Source organism: Heterodontus francisci, chromosome 33 (assembly GCF_036365525.1).
Source record: "Heterodontus francisci isolate sHetFra1 chromosome 33, sHetFra1.hap1, whole genome shotgun sequence".
In the NCBI taxonomy this organism is placed as follows: Eukaryota; Metazoa; Chordata; class Chondrichthyes; order Heterodontiformes; family Heterodontidae; genus Heterodontus; species Heterodontus francisci.
The window spans coordinates 59,639,246-59,662,994 of NC_090403.1; the positions used below are offsets into that span (position 1 = coordinate 59,639,246).

The 23,749-nt window shown below is 43.1% G+C and overlaps 1 protein-coding gene across 2 annotated transcripts in view; it reads left to right on the top strand.

The window, feature by feature from the left end:
• retreg3 (reticulophagy regulator family member 3) overlaps positions 1 to 21,741 on the top strand; it is a 50,736-nt gene extending 28,995 nt beyond the window's left edge. The window contains exons 4-9 of one of the 2 annotated variants that reach the window (XM_068013704.1): positions 4,242 to 4,368; positions 5,215 to 5,299; positions 6,720 to 6,857; positions 9,442 to 9,521; positions 10,402 to 10,534; positions 18,034 to 21,741. In XM_068013704.1, coding sequence (XP_067869805.1) covers positions 4,242 to 4,368; positions 5,215 to 5,299; positions 6,720 to 6,857; positions 9,442 to 9,521; positions 10,402 to 10,534; positions 18,034 to 18,557 — 1,087 coding nt within the window. In that variant the 3' untranslated portion in view covers positions 18,558 to 21,741. The remainder of the gene's footprint in view (positions 1 to 4,241; positions 4,369 to 5,214; positions 5,300 to 6,719; positions 6,858 to 9,441; positions 9,522 to 10,401; positions 10,535 to 18,033) is intronic. The other variant, XM_068013705.1, reaches the window with a different exon arrangement.
• The last annotated feature ends 2,008 nt before the right edge of the window (positions 21,742 to 23,749 follow it).

The window sequence follows — 23,749 nt, forward strand, 5'->3', positions numbered from 1 at the left end:
GTTTTGCCCAAACGTTGTCTTAATCTTTGAGACTGGGAATTCTGCGGCTAGTTACTCACTTCCTGACTCCCCAAAGCCTATCATGTGTACGAACGTACAGCATACAAATTAGGAGTAGGAGTAGGCCACTCGACCCCTCAAGCCTGGTCTGCCACTCAATAAGACAAGGCCGATCTGATTGTAGCTCAATTCCACATTCTCGCCTACCCCCAATAACCTTTCACCCCCTTGTTTATCAAGAATCTATCTACCTCTGCCTTAAAAATATTCAAAGACTCTGCTTCCACTGCCTTTTGAGGAAGAGCGTTCCAAAGACTCACGACCTTAAGAGAAAAAATTTCTCCTCATCTCGTCTTAAATGGGCGACCCCTTATTTTTAAACAGTGACCCCTAGTTCTAGATTCTCCCATAAGAGGAAACATTCTTTCCGCATCCACCCTATCAAGACCCCTCAGAATCTTATATGTTTCAATCAAGTCGCCTCTTACTCTTCTGAACTCCAGCAGATACAAACCTAACCTGTCCAACCTTTCCTCATAAGACAACCTGCCCATTCCAGGTATTAGTCTAAGTAAACCGTCTCTGAACTGCTTCCAACACATTTACATCCTTCCTTAAATAAGGAGACCAATACTGCACACAGTACTCCAGATGTGATCTCACCAATGCCCTGTCTTCAATTCCCCTCCCAATAAATTATAACATTCTATTAGCTTTCCTAATTATGTGCTGTACCTGTATACTAACCTTTTGCGACACCCAGATCCCTCTGCATCTCAGAGCTCTGCAGTCTCTCACCATTTAGATAATCGGCTCCTTTTTTATTCTTCCTGCCAAAATGGACAATTTCACATTTTTTCACATTATACTCCATTTGCCAGATCTTTGCCCATTCACTTAACCTATCTATATCCCTTTGTGGCCTCCTTATGTCCTCTTCACAACTTATTTTCCTACCTATCTTTGTCTCAACAGCAAATTTAGCAACCATACCTTTGGTCCCTTCATCCAGGTCATTTTATATAAATTGTAAAAAGTTGAGGCCCCAGCACACCACTCATTACATCTTGCCAACCAGAAAATGACCCATTTATGCCTATTCTCTGTTTTCTGTTTGCCAGCCAATCTTTTATCCATGCCAAAATGTTACCCCTATAGCATGAGCTTTTATTTTCTGCAATAACCTTTGATGTGGCACCTTATCAAATGCCTTTTGGAAATCTAAATACAGTACATCCACCAGTTCCCCTTTATCCACAGCACATGTTACTTCTTCAAAGAACTCCAATAAATTGGTTAAACATGATTTCCCTTTCACAAAACCATGTTGACTCTGCCTGATCATCTTGAATTTTTCTAAGTGCCCTGCTATAAGGTCTTTAATAATAACTTCTAACATTTTCCCTAAGACAGATGTTAAGCTTACTGGTCTGTAGTTTTCTGCTTTTTGTCTTTCTCCCTTTTTGAATAAAGGAATTATATTGGCTATTTTCCAAACTAATGGAACCATCCCCAAATCTAGGGAATTTTGGAAAATCAAAACCATCGCATCAACTATCTCACTAGCCACTTCTTTCAAGACCCTAAGGTGAAGTTCATCAGGACCTGGGGACTTGTCAGCCCACAGCTCCAACAATTTGCTCAGTACCACTTCCCTGGTGATTGTAATTTTCTTGACTTCCTCCCTCCCTTCCATTTTCTGACCGTCTACAAGGCACAAATCAGGTGTGTGATGGAATACTCTCCACTTTCTTGGATGAGTGTGGCTCCAACAACACTCAGGAGTCTTCACACCATCCAGGACAAAGCAGTCCGCTTGATCAGCACCCCATCCACCACCTTAAACATTCACTCCCTCCACCACCAATGCACAGTGGCAGCAGTGTGTACCATCTACAAGATGCACTGCAGCAACACATCACACTCCTTCAACAGCACCTTCCAAACCCGTGACCTCTTCCACCTCGAAGGACAAGGACAGCAGATGAATGGGAACATCATCACCTGCAAGTTCCCCTCCAAGTCACACCATCCTCACCTAGAACTGTATTGCCGTTTCTTCACTGTCACTGGATCAAAATCCTGGAACTACCTCCCTAACAGCACTTAGTTTAGTTTAGAGATACAGCACTGAAACAGGCCCTTCGGCCCACCGAGTCTGTGCCGACCATCAACCACCCATATATACTAATCCTACACTAATCCCATATTCCTACCACATCCCCACCTGTCCCTATATTTCCCTACCACCTACCTATACTAGGGGCAATTTATAATGTCCAATTTACCTACCAACCTGCAAGTCTTTTGGCTTGTGGGAGGAAACCGGAGCACCCGGAAAAAACCCACATAGACACAGGGAGAACTTGCAAACTCCACACAGGCAGTACCCAGAATTGAACCCAGGTCGCTGGAGCTGTGAGGCTGTGGTGCTAACCACTGCGCCACTGTGCAGCCTGGGTGTACCTGCACCAGATGGACTGCAGTGGTTCAAGAAGGCAGCTCACCACCATCTTCTCATGGGCAATTAGGGATGGGCAATAAATGCTGGCCTTGCCAGGAGCACCCACATCCTATGAAAGAATAAAACAAAATGTCCCCTTACATCTTTCTGCTTCCATTTGTGTTGTTTACTTTGCCACCTGACCTGTCAGCAGACTTGGATATATGGCTCTCAATCCTTTCACTAAGTGATTTATAAATATAGTGAAAAGCTGAGGCCCCAGTACAGATCACCACCAGTCTTGTGCTGCCAGTTGAAGTACATAACCATTATCTCTACTCTCCTCACCAATTCCCTACGCACGTCAGTAGGTTGCCTCCAATTCCATGAACACATTTATGCTAATTCTGTTGCGTCCAGAGGATGAAACTGGGCACCTTGTTCTGGACTAAGATGTGTAACTTTATTGGCTCCAAACAGTTATAACTGATGGGAATCATTCTGAAACACTTTGGCTAAATGGGAAGAAAGACTTCTTGTTCAGAGCATTTCACTTCCTATTGAAGAAGCCATTAGTCTCAGCAGAATTTTGATTAACGTCACTGCCCCAGAAATTGTTGGGGGTTGGTTGGGGGTGGGGGGGTGCTAGTCCGTGATCCTAGGGGGTTGGTTTGGGAATGGGTTGCAGCTGGGGAGTGGTTTGGGGCTAGGTCATTAGCAATATTTTATTAGCAACAGTTTGTCAGACTGTGCAATCTGGTTATTTTGCTGAAACACTGATTGTAAATACTGCTGTGCACAAATCCACAAACATTTATTTGTTCTCATTCTGCATATTTTCCTTAGCACCCGTTCCAGCTTTGAGGGAGCTTGTATTTTTCTGTTTAAAAGCTGATGTTTTGCTTTTCTGTGAGAAGAAATGTTCTAAGCAATGTGCTGAAGGTCTGTGGTCATTGATCCTGAACATGGTGCACTCTGAGTTGTTGCCATCTTTTTCCATCTTGTCATGTAGCCTGGTGATATTCTCAAAGCTAACGTATTTTCTGAGTATAGTTTTCCATTTTATATCAAAATATTTTAAATTACTGTGACTCTCCACAACCACTAGTCAATAACTTTTTTTTTTCGTCTGATTATGTTCCAATGAAGAACCTTGGGACATTTTACTATGTTAAAGGCTCTGTATAAATGTGAGTTGTTGTCACAACCTCTATTTTACTTTCACTAAAATTCCCGTTGACTTGTATTTGGGCTGCCACTGAGATGATGTAATGAGGTGTAACACCACAGTGGAACGGGGATGGATGGGAAGAAAGTAATTGTCGGAAAGCTATATTCAATATAATTGAAATACCTAGTGACTGAGAAACTCTCATAACTATAATCTAGTATATTTTGTTTTATAAGCATTATTAAAAGTGACACTTGTGGAAAATCATCTTTGGGGAAACATTGAGTCCTAATTCATGGCTGCTGGTGTATATAATAAACCACCTGCTGATTGTGTGATCCTCAAAACATTTGGATTCAGACATAAACTGTCTGCAGGCTCAGCTCCAGAGCAGTCCCCATTTCCTAAGATGGACCCTGGACAGGAAACAGTTCCCATTCTCCAGGCTGGTGGGGATATCTGGGGCACAAGGTATTATGCGGACTGAGCGCCTGATCTTTGCTCTAACAATCTATTGGTAATCTATTACAACTCATCCTTGCTGCAACTCATTTTCGATTGCGCTTTTAGGTGAGCATCCTTTTGATGGCATTCTAACACGTGCGATGGTCTTTTATTCCCATGCAGCTGGGGCCTTGTTCACCCAAAACTGCTCAGCGTTCCTGAACTTTGTCACAGAATGGCAGAGCTCTCAGTCATTGCAGACAGATTCTTGAAGAACTTGTACCATTTTAAAAAGCAGAATCCTGGTAAGGTAAGAGCTTTGTTAAACTATCGGGTTACTGTAATATCAGAGACTGATTTAAAGTACTTATATTTATTCCATTAATTCAAGTGATCATACATTTTTGTTAAAATAATGCATCATTGTATTTGGAATCTGTTAGTCCCATTGCCTTCTGGAGAGTTCCAAGATTGTAAGATATCCTTTTTATCAAGTCATTCTGCCTCTTCATGAAAAAATTTTGAATTTAAATCCCTCCAAAATGACTTCAAAGTTGTCTTTAGAAATGCAGAATTCTTTTTTTAAACATTTGATCAGTGCTTTACATGAAATAAATTGCTTGTAGTGCAACGAGGCACCAGGACATGTGGTGGATGGGGAAGGGACAAGGGGAAAGGGGGTGAGGATCGGAGGGGGTGAACGAGTGAGGGTGGGAAGGTGAGGTGGGTGAGACGAGTGGGATGGGTGGATGAAAGGGTGGGAGGGTTGGGGTGGAGGGGGCTCAGGATGGGTGGGAGTAGGAGGAGTTTGGTAGGTGAAGGTGGAAGTATGTGAGGAGGTGGGGGCGGGTGAGAGAGTGTGAGAAAGTGTGAGAAAGTGAGGGCGAGTAGAAATGGATGGGGGTGATGGTAGGGTGAGATTGCTTTCAAGCAAAAGTGAATGGCTGCGATTGGCAGATTGAAACTCTTCAATATCACTTAGATTTAATGCAGATCCAAACCCGCAGTGTGTGGAGCTTTAATGTGCTACCCCTGGAATCCCAAGATGCTGCTAGTGCTGTAGGAATCATTCTAAAAATCCCCAGAAATTCTGCTTTGTGGGAAAGTAGGTCTGAATGCAAGATTTGAATTGATTGTATCCGATTGTTTTGTTCAGTTTTGTCTTTTAGTTTGTGGTGTGTTCACGTTCCTGGCTGTAATTGGACGGTACATTCCTGGTCTCCTCCTGTGTTACATCAGTTGTAAGTGCTGTCTTAATACATCTGACTTGTCTTAGATAAGTTCATTCCGAATAAAATGACATGCTTTCAGTTGTCTTCTGTACCTGCTACCCTTGGTCTGCACCCAGTGACGTGCAATGAATATTTGAAAACCAATGTTCTGATTGAGTAGCTGAAATAAAGCAGTTCTCTCACAAGCCCAGCAATATTTATATTCCATTCACTCTTGTGTGTACTTCCTTTTGCACGTGCAGAGCAACCTCTGCACCCTGCCCCTCCAAAAAAGCAGTCACAAATCAGTTTCCATAGCTATAGTTAGTCCTGTGCCTTAAGCCCAAGTGTGTTGAGCACTGTAGCTGCTATTGCTCAGTGCCACAGACCACAGGCTATCAGTGGGTAGCAGCAGCATGTGTGGCAGTGAGGGAATGGGCAGCGTGATTGGTCACCGATTCAGGAGCAGGATGGGACAATTGAATTGTTCTGAAAAGAAAGAGACAGATTTGCATCTATATAGCGCTTTTCATGACCACAGGACGTCTCAAAGTGCTTAACAGCCAATGAAGTACATTTGGAGTGGAGTCACTGCTGTAATGTAGCAGCTAATTTGTGCACAGCAAGATCCCATAAACAAATGTGATAATGACCAGATAATCTGTTTTTGTGATGTTGATTGAGGAATAAATATTGACCAGGACACCGGGGATAACTCCCTTGCTCTTCTTTGATATAGTGGCATAGGATCTTTTATGTCCACCTGAAAGGACAGACAGGGCCTCGATTTAACGTCTCATCGAAAAGCCAGCACCTCCAACAGTGCAGCACTCCCTCGGTATTACATTAGAGTGTAAGCCTTGATTTTTACGTTCAAGTCCTGGAGTGGGACTTGAAACCGGAACCTTATGGCTCAAAAGCAAGAATGGTACCAACTGAGCCACAACTGACACAATTCCCAGTTCTGCCTCAGTGTTCAGGAATGTAAGACATACCTGACCTCAGTCACAGACCTAATGGCTGATCAGAAATGACCATGGTTCAGGAGTGAAGGAACTAAGTTTCATCTAAAGGTGCAGTAAAATGAAAGGTTCTGAAGCTTCACTGCTATCTTCTTTATAATTGAACCTTTTCTCAGAGATAAATGTTTGCAGTAACCTGGGTGAAGATTGAAATATAGTGTGGCAGCATGTGCATGTTACAAGGGTTTATTAGATATCTCATTGACTAGATGTGTTCTCGACTTCTGCTCGAATACATTGGCCACCTTACCTCTGAAGTTAATTATCTTGTGTGGGTTAATTATATAAAAGTGGGAGGGTTTCTAGGCAGCCCTGAATATTTTTACTTACCCTAATTAGATACCAGGACTGTAGACTTTAAAAGTACTTCAGGACCTTCCTGCTGTGGTTTGTCGCTCATTTCACGCCGATGTTTTCCTTTCCCACAGTGATTGGCATACTGCTCTGGCCTCTGGCCATTTATCACCAACTGGGGCTAACGGTTTATGCTAGAATTGAACCCGTGCTCAAGCGGCTGGATTTCAGCATGAAGGGATACATGTTGACAAAACAGCGGGAACGACAGTGTGAGTAATGAAGGGAAATTTGCAATGGATAAAATTAACCCTTTGGTTGTAGCATGCCTTTTATTCCCATCTGTCTGAACCTGTTTTGGGGCATTTTATAAAAACTAATGTAGATTGGGATTAAGAGTCAAAATCCTCTGGCACATCAGAGACCTAATGTATTGACTTTACTTCTGGCATGGTATATAAAGGGGTTAAAAACTAGGTTTACCCATGGAAATCATGTCACGACTTGACAAAGCAAGGGAATACACAAAAAACGGGAGGATATTGAGAGGGGTAGAAGAAGTGAGAGACCACAGGTCCCTGAAGGTGGCAGGACAGGTAGATAGAGTGGTGAAGTAGGCATATGGAATGCTTTCCTTTATTGGTCGAGGTATAGAATACAAAAACAGGGATGTAATGCTGGAACTGTATAGAACGCTGGTTAGGCCACAGCTGGAGTATTGCGTACAGTTCTGGTCACCACATTACAGGAAGGACATAATTGCTCTGGAGAGAGTACAGAGAAGATTTACAAGAATGTTGCCAGGGCTTGAACGTTGCAGCTATGAGGAAAGATTGGATAGGCTAGGATTGCTTTTCATAGAACAGAGGAGGCTGAAGGGTGACTTAATTGAGGTGAACAAAATTATGAGGGGCCCTGATAGAGTAGATAGGAAGGACCTGTTTCCCCTAGCAGAGCGGTCAGTTGCCAGGGGGCACAGATTTAGGATGATTGGTAGAAGGATCAGAGCAGACATGAGGAAAAACTTTTTCACCCAGAGGGTGGTCTGGAATTCACTGCCCAGATTGGTGGTGGAGGCAGAAACCCTCAACTCATTTCAAAGGAACCTGGACCTACACCTGAAGTGTTGTAACCTGCAAGGCTACGGACCAGGTGCTGGAAGGTGGGATTAGATTGGGCAGCTAGTTTTATCAGCCGGCGCAGACGCAATGGACTGAATGGTCTCTTTCTGTGGCATAGCTTTTCTATGATTTCTGAAGCAACAGAAATAGTTAGGTTGACTGGCCTGAGGGAGGGACCATATCACTCAATTCAAATACAAACATATTGTGGTATATCTTCAGTACTAAGTTTGATTGGCAGCATTTTTGAATTAAAGATATAGTTAAAAACTGCTTCCTCTCTAACATTTTTAAGTTATTTATCAACCTGTCTTGTTCATGTCCAAGTGGTCCAGATAGCTCCTGCAGATGGTGAGATTATACAGGAATATTGCTTACATCATTGTTGACCACTCTTGCACTAAACTATTATTTGCTACTTATTTCAGGAAATAGCTATAGAGATGACTACTGCAAAAAAAAGTTGCTACAATTTGCTTCTTTTATTGTTGATAAATTTGTTTGACTGTTAAACCCAGGGTTGAGTCTAGTATACGATAATCATGCACCTTCTGAAGACCAGCAGGATCACAAGATAACACCAGTAACTGAAATAAACTAAAGAGGTTTCAGTGTCCTCTCCTGTGAGAGCAGCTGGTCAATCAGCAAATGTTACTGCAATGAGGAACAACCAAAGTGATCTCAAATGTAAGGGATGATGACTTATGAGGAACAATTAGAGAAATTTGCATTTATTTATTTATTTAGAGATACAGCACTGAAACAGGCCCTTCGGCCCACCGTTTCTGTGCCGACCAACAACCACCCATTTATACTAATCCTACATTAATCCCATATTCTCTACCACATCCCCACCATTCTCCTACCACCTACCTACACTAGGGGCAATTTATAATGGCCAATTTACCTATCAACCTGCAAGTCTTTGACTGTGGGAGGAAACCAGAGCAGCCGGCAGAAACCCACGCAGTGGGCTACATTTTATAAAATAATGGTGAGTTGAATGTGCTTGCCATTATTAGTATGTAAGTCATCCAGCAATTGTGGTGAGGAAGAGAATAGCTGCGAAACGCCAACTGTTGCTGGATGACTTGCGTCGCTTTGCCATTAGCCTTGTGAAACTGCCAGCTCACCCTCAATCTCCCTGTGAGCTTCCAGATATTGCTGCATTTGCATATTAATTAGCAGTTAAATGCACCTTTGAAAGTTTGGACCGATATTTAACTACATAAGGACCCTTTTAATGAGATTTATGTTCCTGCAATGCATTCAACCTCTCTGGTCCAGAAAGGGAACATTTGAAACCATGGAGTCTCACTCTTGCAGGTAGTAAATTGTTTCGAGAGATAATTTAAAAATATTTAATTTTTTTGAATTACTTTTCTTTTCGTCTCTTCTCTCTCAATCTCTTTATTTTTCTGTACCTGATTTGATTCAAATTCACTATTTCACGCTCCATCGTTGCCGTTGCTTTCTCATTCCTTAAATCTAATTAGTTAAGGAGATAGACGGTTGATCCTGTTGTTAACTAAGGTGACAGATGCATCATTATCAGCTTGCAGTTCCTCAGATTTGCATTGCAAAATATTTTTGAGCACAAGGTTGAGGGAAAAAGTCTAACTAATAGCTCAAGCTGTGGGATGCCCCATTCCAGCAAATTTTGGGCACATATTGAAGGGGGGCAGCTCCACCTGGCTGTTATATCGATTAGTGTCTGATCTCTGGTTTGTTTCAGTGCGTCACCGAGCAGCAACTATCAAGACTGCAGATGATGGAAGTGACAGTGAAGCTGAGCTGGCTGCGTTCTGCCCCAAGGTACACATCATGTTTTTCTCCTGATAGCACTGCTGTCCATACTTGAGTGTGACTCTCACCCTTGTGCTCTCCTCGGCCCCCCCACAAACACTGTCCTTGTTCACCACCCACCTAGCTCACTGTCCTCAGCCGCCTCCCCCACCGTTCTCACTCTCCTCGGCCCCTCCCGAAACTGCTCTGCCTCCTTGGCAGGGCGGGGGGGCTCCCACCACTAGTTCTCCTCACCTCAGCAGCTTAAAAAAATGTTTTAAAATATTTACAATTCACTGTGAAGTTTAAATGCCAATGTCATATATGAAATTGTTTGGTTAGAGTTTTTTTAAATTGTTCATAATCCCTCGGTGTCCAAGCTCCTGAAGGATAATGGATTTGCAGCTTGTTCATTGAGATTCAGTCTGCACTTTATTGTGAAATGTGTAAAATGCTTAATGATTATTTGGAGGTTTTAAAAGAGAGCAGATCCCTCAATCATGTTCAATAGAAATTCTCTGAAGTCAACGAATCATTGTTAATATTTAAAAACTAAATACAGATCTTTCTTCTCTTGGTGAATGGTTAAACTGGTACATTTTCTATTCTGTAAATTCAAATTCATATACAATGCTGGAACCACTTTCTTATGGTGTATATGTACAGAGCTTTTTATTATCATGTGGTCATTATCACATTGCTGTTTGTGGGAGCTTGCTGTGTACAAATCAGCTGCAGCATTTCCTACATTTCAAGAGTGAGTACTCTTCAACATACTTCATTGTCTGTAAGCCCTTTGGGATGTCCAGTGATCATGAAAGGCGCTATGTAAAAGCAAGTCTTTTTTCTTTTTGGAATTAAATGGTTATGAAAATCTTATTTCTGTCTCTCCTGTTTCCTGCACGGAAAGCTCGATGACTCCATGATTGCTAAGGAACTGGAAATTTCAGACTCTGAGCATTCTGACACCGAGGTGTCATACACTGAGAACGGAACCTTCAACTTATCCCGAGGACAGACCCCAATAACAGATGGGTCTGAAGGCAAGTTCTTGAGTTTTAATGGAAGTCTGTTTAAATACTTTATTTTACTGTTCAAAAATCAAGGAAATTGTATCATCTGAAGTCGAACCATTTGATTAGGTGAATTTAGTTAGTTTCTGTGCAACAGGTTGTGTGTCAGGTATCAACCCAATTCGACAGGCGCCCCGGTGATGTGCCACACAACAGAAGATGAGAGGTCATTCACTGATTTCTCTTTTCCCCAAGTCGGAGTCACCTTACTTCACCTGTAGTATAGAATGTCTGCAGTGGGTGAGTGATCTGGGGTCACACAGAATTGTTGCAGCACAGAAGGAGGTCATTTGGCCCATCATGTCAGCACCAGCTCTCCGAATGTGCAGTTCATCTAGTGCCAATCCCCGCCTTCTCCCGTAACCCTGCACATTCTTCCTTTTCATGTAACAATCTAATTCCCTTTTGACTGCCTCAATTGAACCTGCTTCCACCACACTGTCAGGCAGTGCATTCCCAACTTTAACCACTCGCTGCATGAAAAAGTTTTCTCTCATGTCACTTTTACTTCTTTTACCAATTACTTTAAATCTGTGCCCTCTCATTCTCAATCCTTTCACGAGTGGGAACAGTTTTTCCCTATCCTGTCCAGACCCCTCATGATTTTGAATACCTCTATCAAGTCACCTCTCGGCCTTCCCTTCTCCAAGGAAAGCAATCCCAACTTCTCCCATCTATCTTCATAACTGACGTTCCTCATTCCTGGAACCATTTTTGTGAATCTTTTGTGTATCTCTCCAATGCTTTCACATCTTTCTAAAGTGCAGCGCCCAGAACTGGGCGCAGTACTCCAGCTGAGGCCGAATTAGTGTCTGAAACAAGTTCAACATAACCTTGCTCTTGTACTCTATGCCCCCTGTTAATAAAGCCCAGGGTTCTGTATGCTTCATTAAGAACATAAGAACTAGGAGCAGGAGTAGGCCGTCCGGCCCCTCGAGCCTGCTCCGCCATTCAATAAGATCATGGCTGATCTTTTCGTGGACTCAGATCCACTTACCCGCTCTCTCACCGTATCCCTTAATTCCTTTATTGTTCAAAAAGATATCTACCTTAGCTTTAAAAACGTTTACTGAAGTAGCGTCAACTACTTCACTGGGCAAGGAATTCCATAGATTTACAACCCTCTGGGTGAAGAAGTTCCTTCTCAATTCAGTCCTAAATCTGCTCCCTCTAATCTTAAGGCTATGCCCTCTTGTCCTAGCTTCACCTGCCAGTGGAAACATCCTCTCTACTTGTATCTTATCTATTCCCTTCATAATTTTATATGTTTCTATAAGATCCCCCCTCATTCTTCTGAATTCCAATGAATATAATCCCAATCTACTCAGTCTCTCCTCATAAGCCAACCCCCTCAACTCCGGAATCAACCTAGTGAACCTCCTCTGCACCCCCTCCAGTGCCAGTACATCCTTTCTCAAGTAAGGAGAACAAAACTGCACACAGTACTCCAGGTGCGGCCTCACCAGTACCTTATACAGCTGCAACATAACCTCTCTGCTTTTAAACTCAATCCCTTTCGCAATGAAGGACAAAATTCCATTTGCCTTCCTAATTACTTGCTGTACCTGCAGACCAACCTTCTGCGATTCATGCACAAGGACACCCAGGTCCCTCTGCATAGCAGCATGCTGCAACTTTTTACCATTCAAGTAATAATCCTTTTTACCATTACTCCTACCGAAATGAATGACTTCACATTTATTAACATTGTATTCCATCTGCCAGACCTTTGCCCACTCACTCAATGTATCTATGTTCCTCTGCAAAGTTTCAGTCATCTGCACACTTTGCTCTGCCACTCATCTTAGTGTCATCTGCAAACTTTGACACCCTACACGTGGTCCCCAACTCCAAACCATCTATATAAATTGTAAATAATTGCGGTCCCAACACCCATCCCTGAGGCACACCACTAGTGACTGATTGCCAGCCAGAATAGCACTCATTTATCCCCACTCTCTGCTTCCTGTTAGTCACCCAATCCTCTATCCATGCTAATACTTTACCCCTAACGCCATGCATCCTTATCTTATGCAGCAGCCTCTTGTGCGGCACCTTGTCGAAGGCCTTTTGGAAATCTAGGTACACCACATCCACTGGGTCCCCATTGTCCACCTTGCTCGTAATGTCTTCATAGAATTCCAAAAGATTTGTCAAGCATGACCTGCCCTTCATGAACCCATGCTGCATCTGCCCAACGGGACAATTTCTATCGAGATGCCCTGCTATTTTTTCCTTGATAATAGACTCAAGCATCTTCCCCACTACAGAGGTTAAGCTAACCGGTCTATAATTCCCCATCTTTTGTCTACCTCCCTTTTTAAACAGTGGCGTCACATCTGCTGTTTTCCAATCTGCTGGGACTACCCCAGAGTCCAGCGAATTTTGGAAAATTTCCGCCAGTGCACCTGCTATTTCTTCCGCCATCTCTTTTAGTACCCTGGGATGCATTCCATCAGGGCCAGGAGACTTATCAATCCTTAGCTCCATTAGCTTGCCCAACACTACCTGTTCCGTAATAATGATTGTTTCCAGGTCCTCACCTACGTTCGTCTCTTTGTCAATTACTGGCATGTTATTAGTGTCCTCCACTGTGAAGACCGATACAAAATACCTGTTCAATGCCTCGGCCATTTCATCATATCCCATAACTAAATTAAACTGCTCTTTCAACCTGTCCTGCCACCTTCAATGACTTATGCACATATACCCGCAGGTCTCTCTGTTCCTGTATCCCCTTAGAGTTGTACCCTTTATATTACCTTATATTTTAGATAACGTTCTTCCGACCGAAATGAATCATTTCACATTTCTCCCCATTGAACTTCATCTGCCACTTCTCAGCCCATTCCATGATCTTGTCTGTGCTTTTGAAGTTCTACACTATCCTCCTCACAGTTCACAATGCTTCCAAGTTTTGTATCATCCACAAATTTTGAAATTGTGCTCGGTACCCCAAGGTCTAGGTCATTAATATATAGCAGGAAGTCCAAGGGTCACAACACTGACCCCTGGGGAACTCCACTACAAACCTTCCTCCAGTCCAAAAAACATTCATTAATCACAACTCTCTGTTTCCTGTCACACAGCCAAGCCAATTTCGTATCCATGTTGCTACAGTCCCTTTTATTCCTTGAATTATAACTTTGCTCACAAATCTGTTGTGCAGCACTGGATCAAATGCCTTTTGAAAGTCCATGTACGCCACATCAACAGCATTGTCCTCATCAACCCTCTGTTACCTCTTCAAATAAATTGCAGCAATTTAGTTAAACACGATTTTTCCTTGACAAATCTGTGCTGGTTTTCTCTAATCAACCTGCCTGTGTCCATGTGCCTATTAATTTTGTCCCGGATTATCGTTTCTAGAAGTTTCCACACCACCAAAGTTAAACTGTAGTTGCTGGGCTCATCTTTCCACCCTTTTTTGAACAAGGGTGTAACATTTGCAATTCTCCAGTCCTCTGGTACCACCCTGACTCTAAGGAGGACTGGAAAATTATGGCCAGTGCTTCCGCAATTTCCACACTCACTTCCCTCAGTATGCTCGGATACATCTCATCCAGTCCTTTGCTTAATCAACTTTAAGTGCTGCCAGCCTATCTAACACTTCCTCCTCATCAATTTTAAATCCTTCCAGTGTATTAATTAGCTCCTCTTTCTCCATGACCTGGGTAGCATCTTCTTCCTTAGTAAATACAGATGCAAAGAATTCATTTAATACCTCATCTACTCCCCCTGCCTCCATGTGTAAATCCCCTTTTAGAGTCAAAGACATATACAGCATAGAAACAGGCCCTTCGTCCCATCCTGTCTGTGCCAGCCATCAAGCACCAAACTATTCTAATCCCATTTTCCTGCACTTGGGCCATAGCCTTGTATGCTGTGGCGTTTCAAGTACTCATCTAAATACTTCTCATATGTTATGAGGGTTCCTGCCTCTACCACCTCTTCACGCAGTGCGTTCCAGATTCCAACCACCCTCAAATCCCCTCTAAACCTCCTGCCCCTTACCTTAAATCTATGCCCCCTGGTTAATTGACCCCTCCGCTAAGGGAAAAAGTTTCTTATCTAATCTATCAATGTCCCTCATAATTTTGTATACAGCAATCAGGTCGATAAAGATGGGCTGGTAAGATGGGTGGAGCAGTGGCAAAGGGAATATAATCCTGAGAAGTGTGAGGTGATGCATTTTGGGAGGACTAACAAGGCAAGGGAATATACAATGGATGGTAGGACTCTAGGAAGTACAGAGGGTCAGAGGGACCTTGGTGTACTTGTCCATAGATCACTGAAGGCAGCAGCACAGGTAGATAAGGTGGTTAGGAAGGCATATGGGATACTTGCCTTTATTAGCCGAGGCATAGAATATAAGAGCAGGGAGGTTATGATGGAGCTGTATGAAACGCTAGTTAGGCCACAGCTGGAGTACTGTGTACATTTCTGGGCACCACACTATTGAAAAAATGTGATTGCACTGGAGAGGGTGCAGAGGAGATTCACCAGGATGTTGCCTGGGCTGGAGCGTTTCAGCTATGAAGAGAGGCTGAAACGGCTAGGGTTGTTTTCCTCAGAGCAGAGAAGGCTGAGGGGGGACCTGATTGCTGTATACAAAATTATGAGGGGCATTGATAGATTAGATAGCAAGAAACTTTTTCCCTTAGCGGAGGGGTCAACAACCAGGGGGCATAGATTTAAGGTAAGGGGCAGGAGGTTTAGAGGGGATTTGAGGAAACATTTTTTCACCCAGAGGATGGTTGGAATCTGGAATACACTGCCTGAAGAGGTGGTAGAGGCAGGACCCTTATAACATTTAAGAAGTATTTAGATGAGCACTTGAAACGCCATAGCATACAAGGCTACGGGCCAAGTGCTGAAAAATGGGATTAGAACAGTTAGGTGCTTGATGGCCGGCACAGACACGATGAGCCGAAGAGCCTGTTTCTGTGCTGTATGACTCTAGTGTCTCCGCTGTTTTCAGCCCTCTGAATCTGCCATAAGCCTCCCTTTTTTTTCATGATCCAAATCCTCTATATTTCTTGACATCCAGGGTTCCCTGGACTTGTTGGTCTTACCCTTCACCTTAACGGGTACATGTTTGCTCTGAACTCTCACTATTTCCTCTTTGATTCCCACTGGTCTGATGTAAACTTTCCTACAAGTAGCTGCTCCCAGTCCACTTTGGCCAGATCCTGTTTCATCATATTGAAATCGGCCTTCCCCCAATTCAGTACCTTTATTTCCGGTCCATCTTTGTCCTTTTCCATAACCACCTTAAATCTTACAGATTTATGGTCACTATCCCCGAAATGCTCCCCTACTGACACTTCAACCACTTGTCTGGCTTCATTCCCTAGGATTAGGTCCACTTCTCTTGTAGGACTTTCTACGTACTGGCTCATAAAAGCTCTCCTGTATGCATTTTAAAAATTCCGCCCCCCTTTAAGCCTTTTGCCCAAAAACTATCCCAGTTGATATTGGGGAAATTGAAATCCCCTACTATTATTACCCTATTATTTTTACACCTCTCTGAAATTTGCCTACGTATCTGCTCCTCTATCTCTCCCTGACTGTTTGGAGGCTGGTTGTACACTCCCAGCCAAGTGATTGCCCCCTTTTTAGTTCTACCCATACGACCTCAATTGAGGAACCTTCTAAGATATCATCCCTCCTTACTGCAGTAATTAACTCCTTGAACAACAGTGCAATGCCACCTCCTCTTTTACCCCCTTCCCCTGTCATGCCTGAAGATTCTATACCCTGGAATATTGAGCTTCCCTCAACCATGTCTCTGTGATAGCAATATCATATTCCCATGTGTTAATCAATGCCCTCAATTAATCTGCCTTACTTGTAAAACTCCTTGCGTTAAAATAGCTGCAATCCAGCCTTGCATTATTCGCTTGTGCCTTAACAAGTCTACATTTGCTCTGCCGTATTTGACTGTGCATCACCCCATACTGTACCTCCACTCTGTATCCCATCCTCCTGCCAAATTAGTTTCAACCGCCACCCACCACCCCCCCCCCCCCCCCCCAACAGCACTAGCAAACCTCCCAGCAAGGATGTTGGTCCTATTCTGGTTCAGGTGCAACCCATCCAAATTGTACACCCGCCCACCTTTGCCTGAAACAAGCCCAGTGATCCAGGAAACTAAAGCCCTCCCTCTTGCACCATCTCTTCAGCCATGCATTCATCTGCTCTATCCTCCTATTCCTATACACACTAGCCGTTGCACCGGGAGTAATCCAGAGATTACAACCTTTGAGGTTCTGCTTTTTAATCTACCTAGCTCCCTAAATTCTTGTTGCAAGACCTTATCCCTCTTTCGACCTATGTCGTTGGTGCCAATGTGTACCACGACCTCTGACTGTTTTTGCTCTCTAATCGGCCGTACTCCTTTTACCATCTTTTAACTATTTATATGCCTATAGAAGACTTTGGGATTCCCTTTTATGTTAGCCGCCAGTCTCTCTTCATACTCCCCGTTTGCTTCTCTTATCTGCTTCTTCACTTCCCTTCTGAACCTTCTAAATTCAGCCTGGTTCTCCATTGTATTATCTTTCCAAGTGTCTTTTCAAACTGATTGCTTCTATTTTAAGCACTTGTCTCAATTATTTGAAAATCATGGCTTTGACAAAGAGAATTTCTGTGATTTCTCCCTTTGTCAGTCGAGGTGGAAGTTGAACAGCTGCAGATTTTTTTTAAAAGGCGTGAAACTTCTAAATGTGATGTTCAGATGGACTTTGGTGTACTTGTACAAGGAACACAGAAAGTTAGCATGCAGGTACAGAAAGCAATTAGGAAGGCAAATGGTATGCTGGCCTTTATTGCAAGGTGATTGGAGTGCAAGAATAAGGAGGTCTTCTACAATTTTGCAGAGCTTTTGGTGATACAACATCATTTGCATTGGAGCCGCTCCGGCAAAAGTTCACTAGTTTGGTTGCTGGGTTGCCCTATAATAAGAGGCTGAGAAAATTGGGCCTATACTGTCTGGAGTTTAGAAGAATGAGAAGTGATCTCATTGAAACATCCAAGATTCTGAAGGGGCTTGACAGGTAGACAATGAGAGGTTGTTGCCCCTGGCTGGGGAATCTGGAACATGGGCCAGGCTCAGGATAAAAGGAGTGGATCATTTAGGACTGAGATGGGAAATTTTTTCACTCAAAGCGTTGTGAAACTTTGAAATTGTCTACCCCAAAGTGTTGTGGATGCTCCATTGGTGAGTACATCTAAGGCTGAGCTAAGGTTTTTGGAGTCTCGGGGCATCAATGGATGTAGGCAGTGGGTGGGAAAGTAGAGTTGAGGTACAAGATCAGCTATCATCATATTGAATGGTGGAGCAGGCTCGAGGGGCAGTGAGGTCTGCTCCTTTTTCCTATGTTCTTAGAAGACAAATACACTACATTCCTGATATTGGCCACATGACAGAAATATCTGAATTAACCCAAATTCTCTTTTGCACCTAGATCTTGATCACCATAGTGACCCGGAGGAGTCATTTGCAAGAGATCTACCAGAATTCCCATCAATAAACCATAATGTGACTGGTCTGGATGATGATGATGATGATACCAGCCTGGGTATTCCAACTGCCCCCTACCAGGCTTTGGCACAAGAGGACGAGAGCCTGTTTTCTGATCAGGAGGATATTGATGTAGATATATCCCTCAGTGGGCTGCCATCACCCCTGAATTTCACAGGCAACCAGGGCCTTGCCCTGGCAGGAGCGCTAGCCAGTAATATGATGGCGGCTGCCCTGTCGAGCACAACTCAAGAGGCCCAAGTGGTGAGAGACAATCCTCCAAGGGTTGCTTCACAGACCTGTTATGAACACTCAGGCATAGAAATGGACACTGATGCAGAGGGTGATGATTTTGAACTGTTGGATCAGTCGGAGCTGAATCAGTATGAGAACCTCACCTCACAGGATCGGGGCGCACAGCAACACTCGAAGGCAGGGTTTCTTTCAAACTTCCTTCGAAAACAGTAGGTTTGTGGGTGTTGGTATTGGCAGATTACACTACACTGAGCCCAGTAGCCATTCATCAGAAGGCAGGGTTGCCATAACCCCCTTGTTGCAATACCACTGGTATGTCTGTTATTCCTGCTGCTGTTGTGTGCAGTTTAAAATAGTGATTGCCCCAGTAGTCAACATTTCTTCCTCATGGTGACAGAATTTCACAGCTAAGAGAGATGTAGAATTTATTTGCTGTGTACCATCGCTGGTTTGTTTGGTGTCTCCTCTAGTTCCACGGGTTTGAAATGCTGTCATCCAGAAAGGTTTTTGAAAGGATGATGATGCTATCTGCACTTCCAATTTTTTTAAAATTCTTTCATGGGATGTGAGCATGGCTGGCAAGGCCAGCATTTGTTGCCCATCCCGAGTTGCCCTTGAGAAGGTGCTAATTGTGCCAATCAATAAGTATTGTTGATTTTAACTCAGCACAGTTGCTGTTTTAAGGGGTAGAGGTTTGCAGCCATTCATGAGGCATTTTTGGTGCATAGATTATCATTCTGCCTCATTGGTAAGAAAGCGGATTTCCTGTTGAATGCGTCATCTCCGTTTATAGCAGTAGCTCCTGTGCTTTCACATCAGAAAGTAGAAACCATTCAAAAAAATTTTTCGATAGACAAGGTGTGCAGTTGATGGAGGTAGTTCAGATATCATTTGATTAGTTGGGTTGTAATCTCATCAAATCTAGAAAATATACCATTTAGCACTCACTAATGAGGATTAGGGTTCTGCAGTGAAGAGAGATAATCCACTTTACTGCGCGTGTAATGCATTGAACAGTAAAGTTCATCGTCTGTGGAATTTAAATGTTGCTGTTGTTCATTCAGAATAACAGGATTGGAAAAGTTTCAGGATTAAAACTATGCTCTGCCCTTGGCCAGAGATAGCAATAACCAGATTGTTTACTGGGGAGGGGCTGGGGTTTCTGGGAAGGTAAATGTGAGGCTAGCTTTGCCATTCAGGTCACCCATCAGGCTATATAGAAAAGGTCACAATCTAGCAAAACTGAACAGTGAAGTGTAAACTGTTTATAGCTAATGGAGGCTTGTTCTTTAAACCATAGTGAGGCAATCTGCAGAATTTCTGTAAAACTTGGTGATTTGTGTTTTATCCCTTTCATACTGTAAATTTTTTCGATATGTGGCAATGCAATAGTCTTGTCAGTTTGAATTAATCGTTCAGTGCTCCTCGGATACTGCAAATTCTTTTCTTCCATTGTGTTTATTTCTGTGACCATCATTTTGCTGAGCTTCTTGTTGCAGTGTTCCTTAAAATTCAATTCATCTTAAATTTCTGCAGCCGTGTTTCTAAGATGACTGCAATCTAGTTAGGAAAACTATCACCTCTCAGTTGTGGCAGTTCCCATTGATGACCAGATTTTCAGCTCGGACTATGTTGCCCAAAATGTATATGACTGGGCCCGGATATGGATGTAAGTCTGCAATGCTTGTGTGCGTAAAGCCCAAAGATTCAGGCGGTGAACAATAAGGGCATCAGCGACTTCTGCCTGGTTTAGAGAGGATCAGAGATGCAGCTATAGTAATGGATTGGATGGCAGAGGGAGCTGTATTCATTCACTGGACCCTCCCAGACTCCACAGTAATGCAGTATTTACCCTTCCTCCGCCAACTGAGAAAGCTGAACTTCCATCTTGCTAAAGATGGAACCCAATGCTGTAACTGTGCAGTTTGGCAGTGAATAATGCTGACTTCATATCGCTCCCTTTTAGAATATTGCAGTTTCTCTCTAACCAAGAGCAGCCTTTCTGATTGCAGTGATTTAAATGCAGCATCACATTTCCTTTCTCTCCACTGTGAATTACTCAGTTACATTTGCTCAATTAGGGAAGGAAAAAAACAAATCAAAAAGTTTTATGAAATGGAGAATTGGGCTTCGAACTATGTGGTGTCGCTGAGTGCAGTGTGGTGTAATCCAAAACTGCGTCACATGTAGGAGTGGTAATTTTATAAATGTTGATTTGAGTCAGACACAAACTCTTTTAAAATATTTTAATACATGGTCATTATTCTTTGAAGCTGTTTTAAAGAATGAAATATTTGATATTGTGGGACTTAAGTTTGATCTGTTGTAGCTTTTTAATACAAAATCAAAATACTGGGGGTGCTGGAAATCTGAAATAAAAACAAAATGCCAGTCACACTCAGCAGGCCAGGCAGCATCTGTTGCCAGAAAAACAAAGTTAACATTTCAGGTCAAAGACCTTTCAATATTAAGCTCTTTAATATCCTGTTCCAGTTACACACTTGCGTTGAGAGGCTGCGTGAAGATGATACTGTTAATTCTTAGAGTGGATTAGCAGCTGGCTGTATAGACAGCACAAGAGCCAGTGGCATATTTACTAAACCGAAATGAAATAAAATCCATTATTGTACATTATGGATTATTTAGTGTTGACACTTTTCCTGGAAATGATCTGCTGTCCTCCTTTCCCTCAATGACCCGGCCCTGTGTGCAATAAATACGTGATTTGGAGCTATACAGCTGCTGCACAATTCTCATTGAATTAAGCAACAGTGCCTGCGTGCACAGTGTCTACTTATTTCGAGTGATATGTTGGGGCACTGGTCATTGGTTTGGTTTTCGTGGCAAAGCAATTGTGGTCATCACTCTTTAATCCATGCCAACTGTTAGTAATTGTAAAGGAGAAGTGCATTTCAGAGCAGATTCCAGAACACCTGAAATTGAAAACTGCAGACAACTGGTTGATTCCTCAAATCTTTTGAAAATCGGATGAAATTATGTACATAGTGATCTGTTTAAAAACTCGTTATTTTAAAAAGTTAGTGATGAGCTTAAGCTTTGAGATTTTTTTGAAGAGGTGAAACCTTCTCTTGCTGAGGACTCTGTGGTGTGTTTGAAACCTAGTGCAGCCTGAGCGTTTTCATTAGAAGCCCAGACAATTAGAATTGATAGTTATATAATGCAAAATGCATTGAACTATTGTGTAAAATGTGCAGGATTTGTGTGCACATGCGTATTTTTGATGTTGCGTGATCCTCAATGTCACTCTTGTGTATTTAAAATATTTCAAAATGTTCATTTTCAGAGTTTATAACTAACCTGATCCATTTGAAAGTTTTGTAGAAAAGTCACTGTTTATTTTTGAATCATTCATTAAACTGATTTCTAAAAATGTGAATGCGATTGTGCAGCTGATTTTCAGATGTGTGTCTGTATTTGTGTGTAATCTGAGTTCTGACCAGTGCATGTGCCTGTAATGTTTTAGTTCAGATCTTGTTTTCTGTCTTGCTGTTTTCTCAATGATGCTGCATTCCCCAGCCTCTGCCGTTGCTGCTCTGTAACTTGTTACAGGTGAGTAGCTCACCTGCCTTTTCTCTATCGCTTTCTGTGCTCAGTCGCTTGGCTTACCTGCAACTGCATAAGGGTGACTGAATTCAGTGCACGGTAAACTGTGTAATTGCACTCGTAACTATCGGCCAACATCCCAAAATCCTACTCCATGTCTTGGTGTGCCCTGCACTATATAACCCTTATACCTTTGCTTAACAAAAAGCTATCAATCTCCATTTTAAATTTTCAATTGATCCTTCGCCTCAACAACTTTTGAATGACAGAGTTCCAGAATTCCGCCATCCCTTTTTGTGAAGGGGGCGCTTCCTGTCATCACCAAGCTCCAATTTTAGGGTTTTGTTTTTATTAGTTTGTGGGATGCAGGCATCGCTGGCTAGGCCAGCATTTATTTCCAATCCCTAATTGGCCTTGAGAAGGTGGTGGTGAGCTGCCTTCTTGAACCGCTTCAGTCCTTGGTACTGTTAGGAAGGGAGTTCCAGGATTTTGACCCAGTGACAGTGAAAGAACGGCGATATAGTTCCAAGTCAGGATGATGTGTGGCTTGGAGGGGAACTTGCAGGTGGTGGTGCTCCCATGCGTCTGCTGCCCTTGTCACGTGGTAGAGGTCATGGGTTTGGAAAGTGAAGGAGCCTTGGTGAGTTACTGCAGGGCATCTTGTAGATGGTACACACTGCTGCCACTGTGCGTCAGTGGTGAAGGGATTTAATGTTGAAAGTGGTGGATGTGGTGACAATCAAGCGGGCTGCTTTGTCCTGGACGGTGTCGAGCTTCTTGAGTGTTGCAACTGCACCCATCCAGGTAAGTGGACAGTATTCCATCACACTCCTGACTTGTGCCTTGTAAATGGTGGACAGGCTTTGGGGAGACAGGAGGTGTGTTACTCATCACAGAATTCCTAGCCTCTGACCTGCTCTTGTAGCCGCAGTATTTATGTGGCTGCTCCAGTTCAGTTTCTGCTCATTTGTAACCATCAGGATGTTGATAGTGGTGGATTCAACAATGGTAATGCCATTAAACATCAAGGGGAGATTGTTAGATTCTCTTTTTTGAGATGGTCATTGCCTGGCACTTGTGTGGCACGAATGTTACTTGCCACTTAATAAGTCCAAGCCTGGATGTTGTCCAGATCTTGCTGCATCTGGACACGGGCTGCTTCAAGTATCTGAGGAGTTGTGAACATCCCCACTTCTGACCTTATGTTGGAGGGAAGGTCATTGATGAAGCAGCTGAAGATGGTTGGGCCTAAGACACTATGCTGAGGAACTGCAGTGATGTCCTGGAACTGAGATGATTGACCTCCAACAAACACAACCATCTTCCTTTGTGCTAGATATGACTCCAACCAGCGGAGAGTTTCCCCCAATACCCATTGAACATAGAACAAAGAACAGTACAGCACAGTACAGGCCCTTCAGCCCACGATGTTGTGCCGAACCTTTAACCTACTCTAAGATCAAACTACCTACCTACCTACCTTCATTCTACTATCATCCATGTACCTATCCAAGAGTTGCTTAAATGTCCCTAATGTATCTGCTTCTACAACCACCGCTGGCAGCGCATTCCACGCACCCACCACTCTCTGTGTAAAGAACATACCTCTGACATCTCCCCGAAACCTTCCTCCAATCACCTTAAAATTATGCCCCCTGGTGATAGCCCTTTCCGCCCTGGGAAAAAGTCTCTGGCTATCCACTCTATCTATGCCTCTCATCATCTTGTACCCCTCTATCAAGTCACCTCTCATCCTTCTTCGCTCCAATGAGAAAAGCCCTAGCTCCCTCAATCTTTCTTCGTAAGACATGCCCTCCAGTCCGGCAGCATCCTGGTAAATC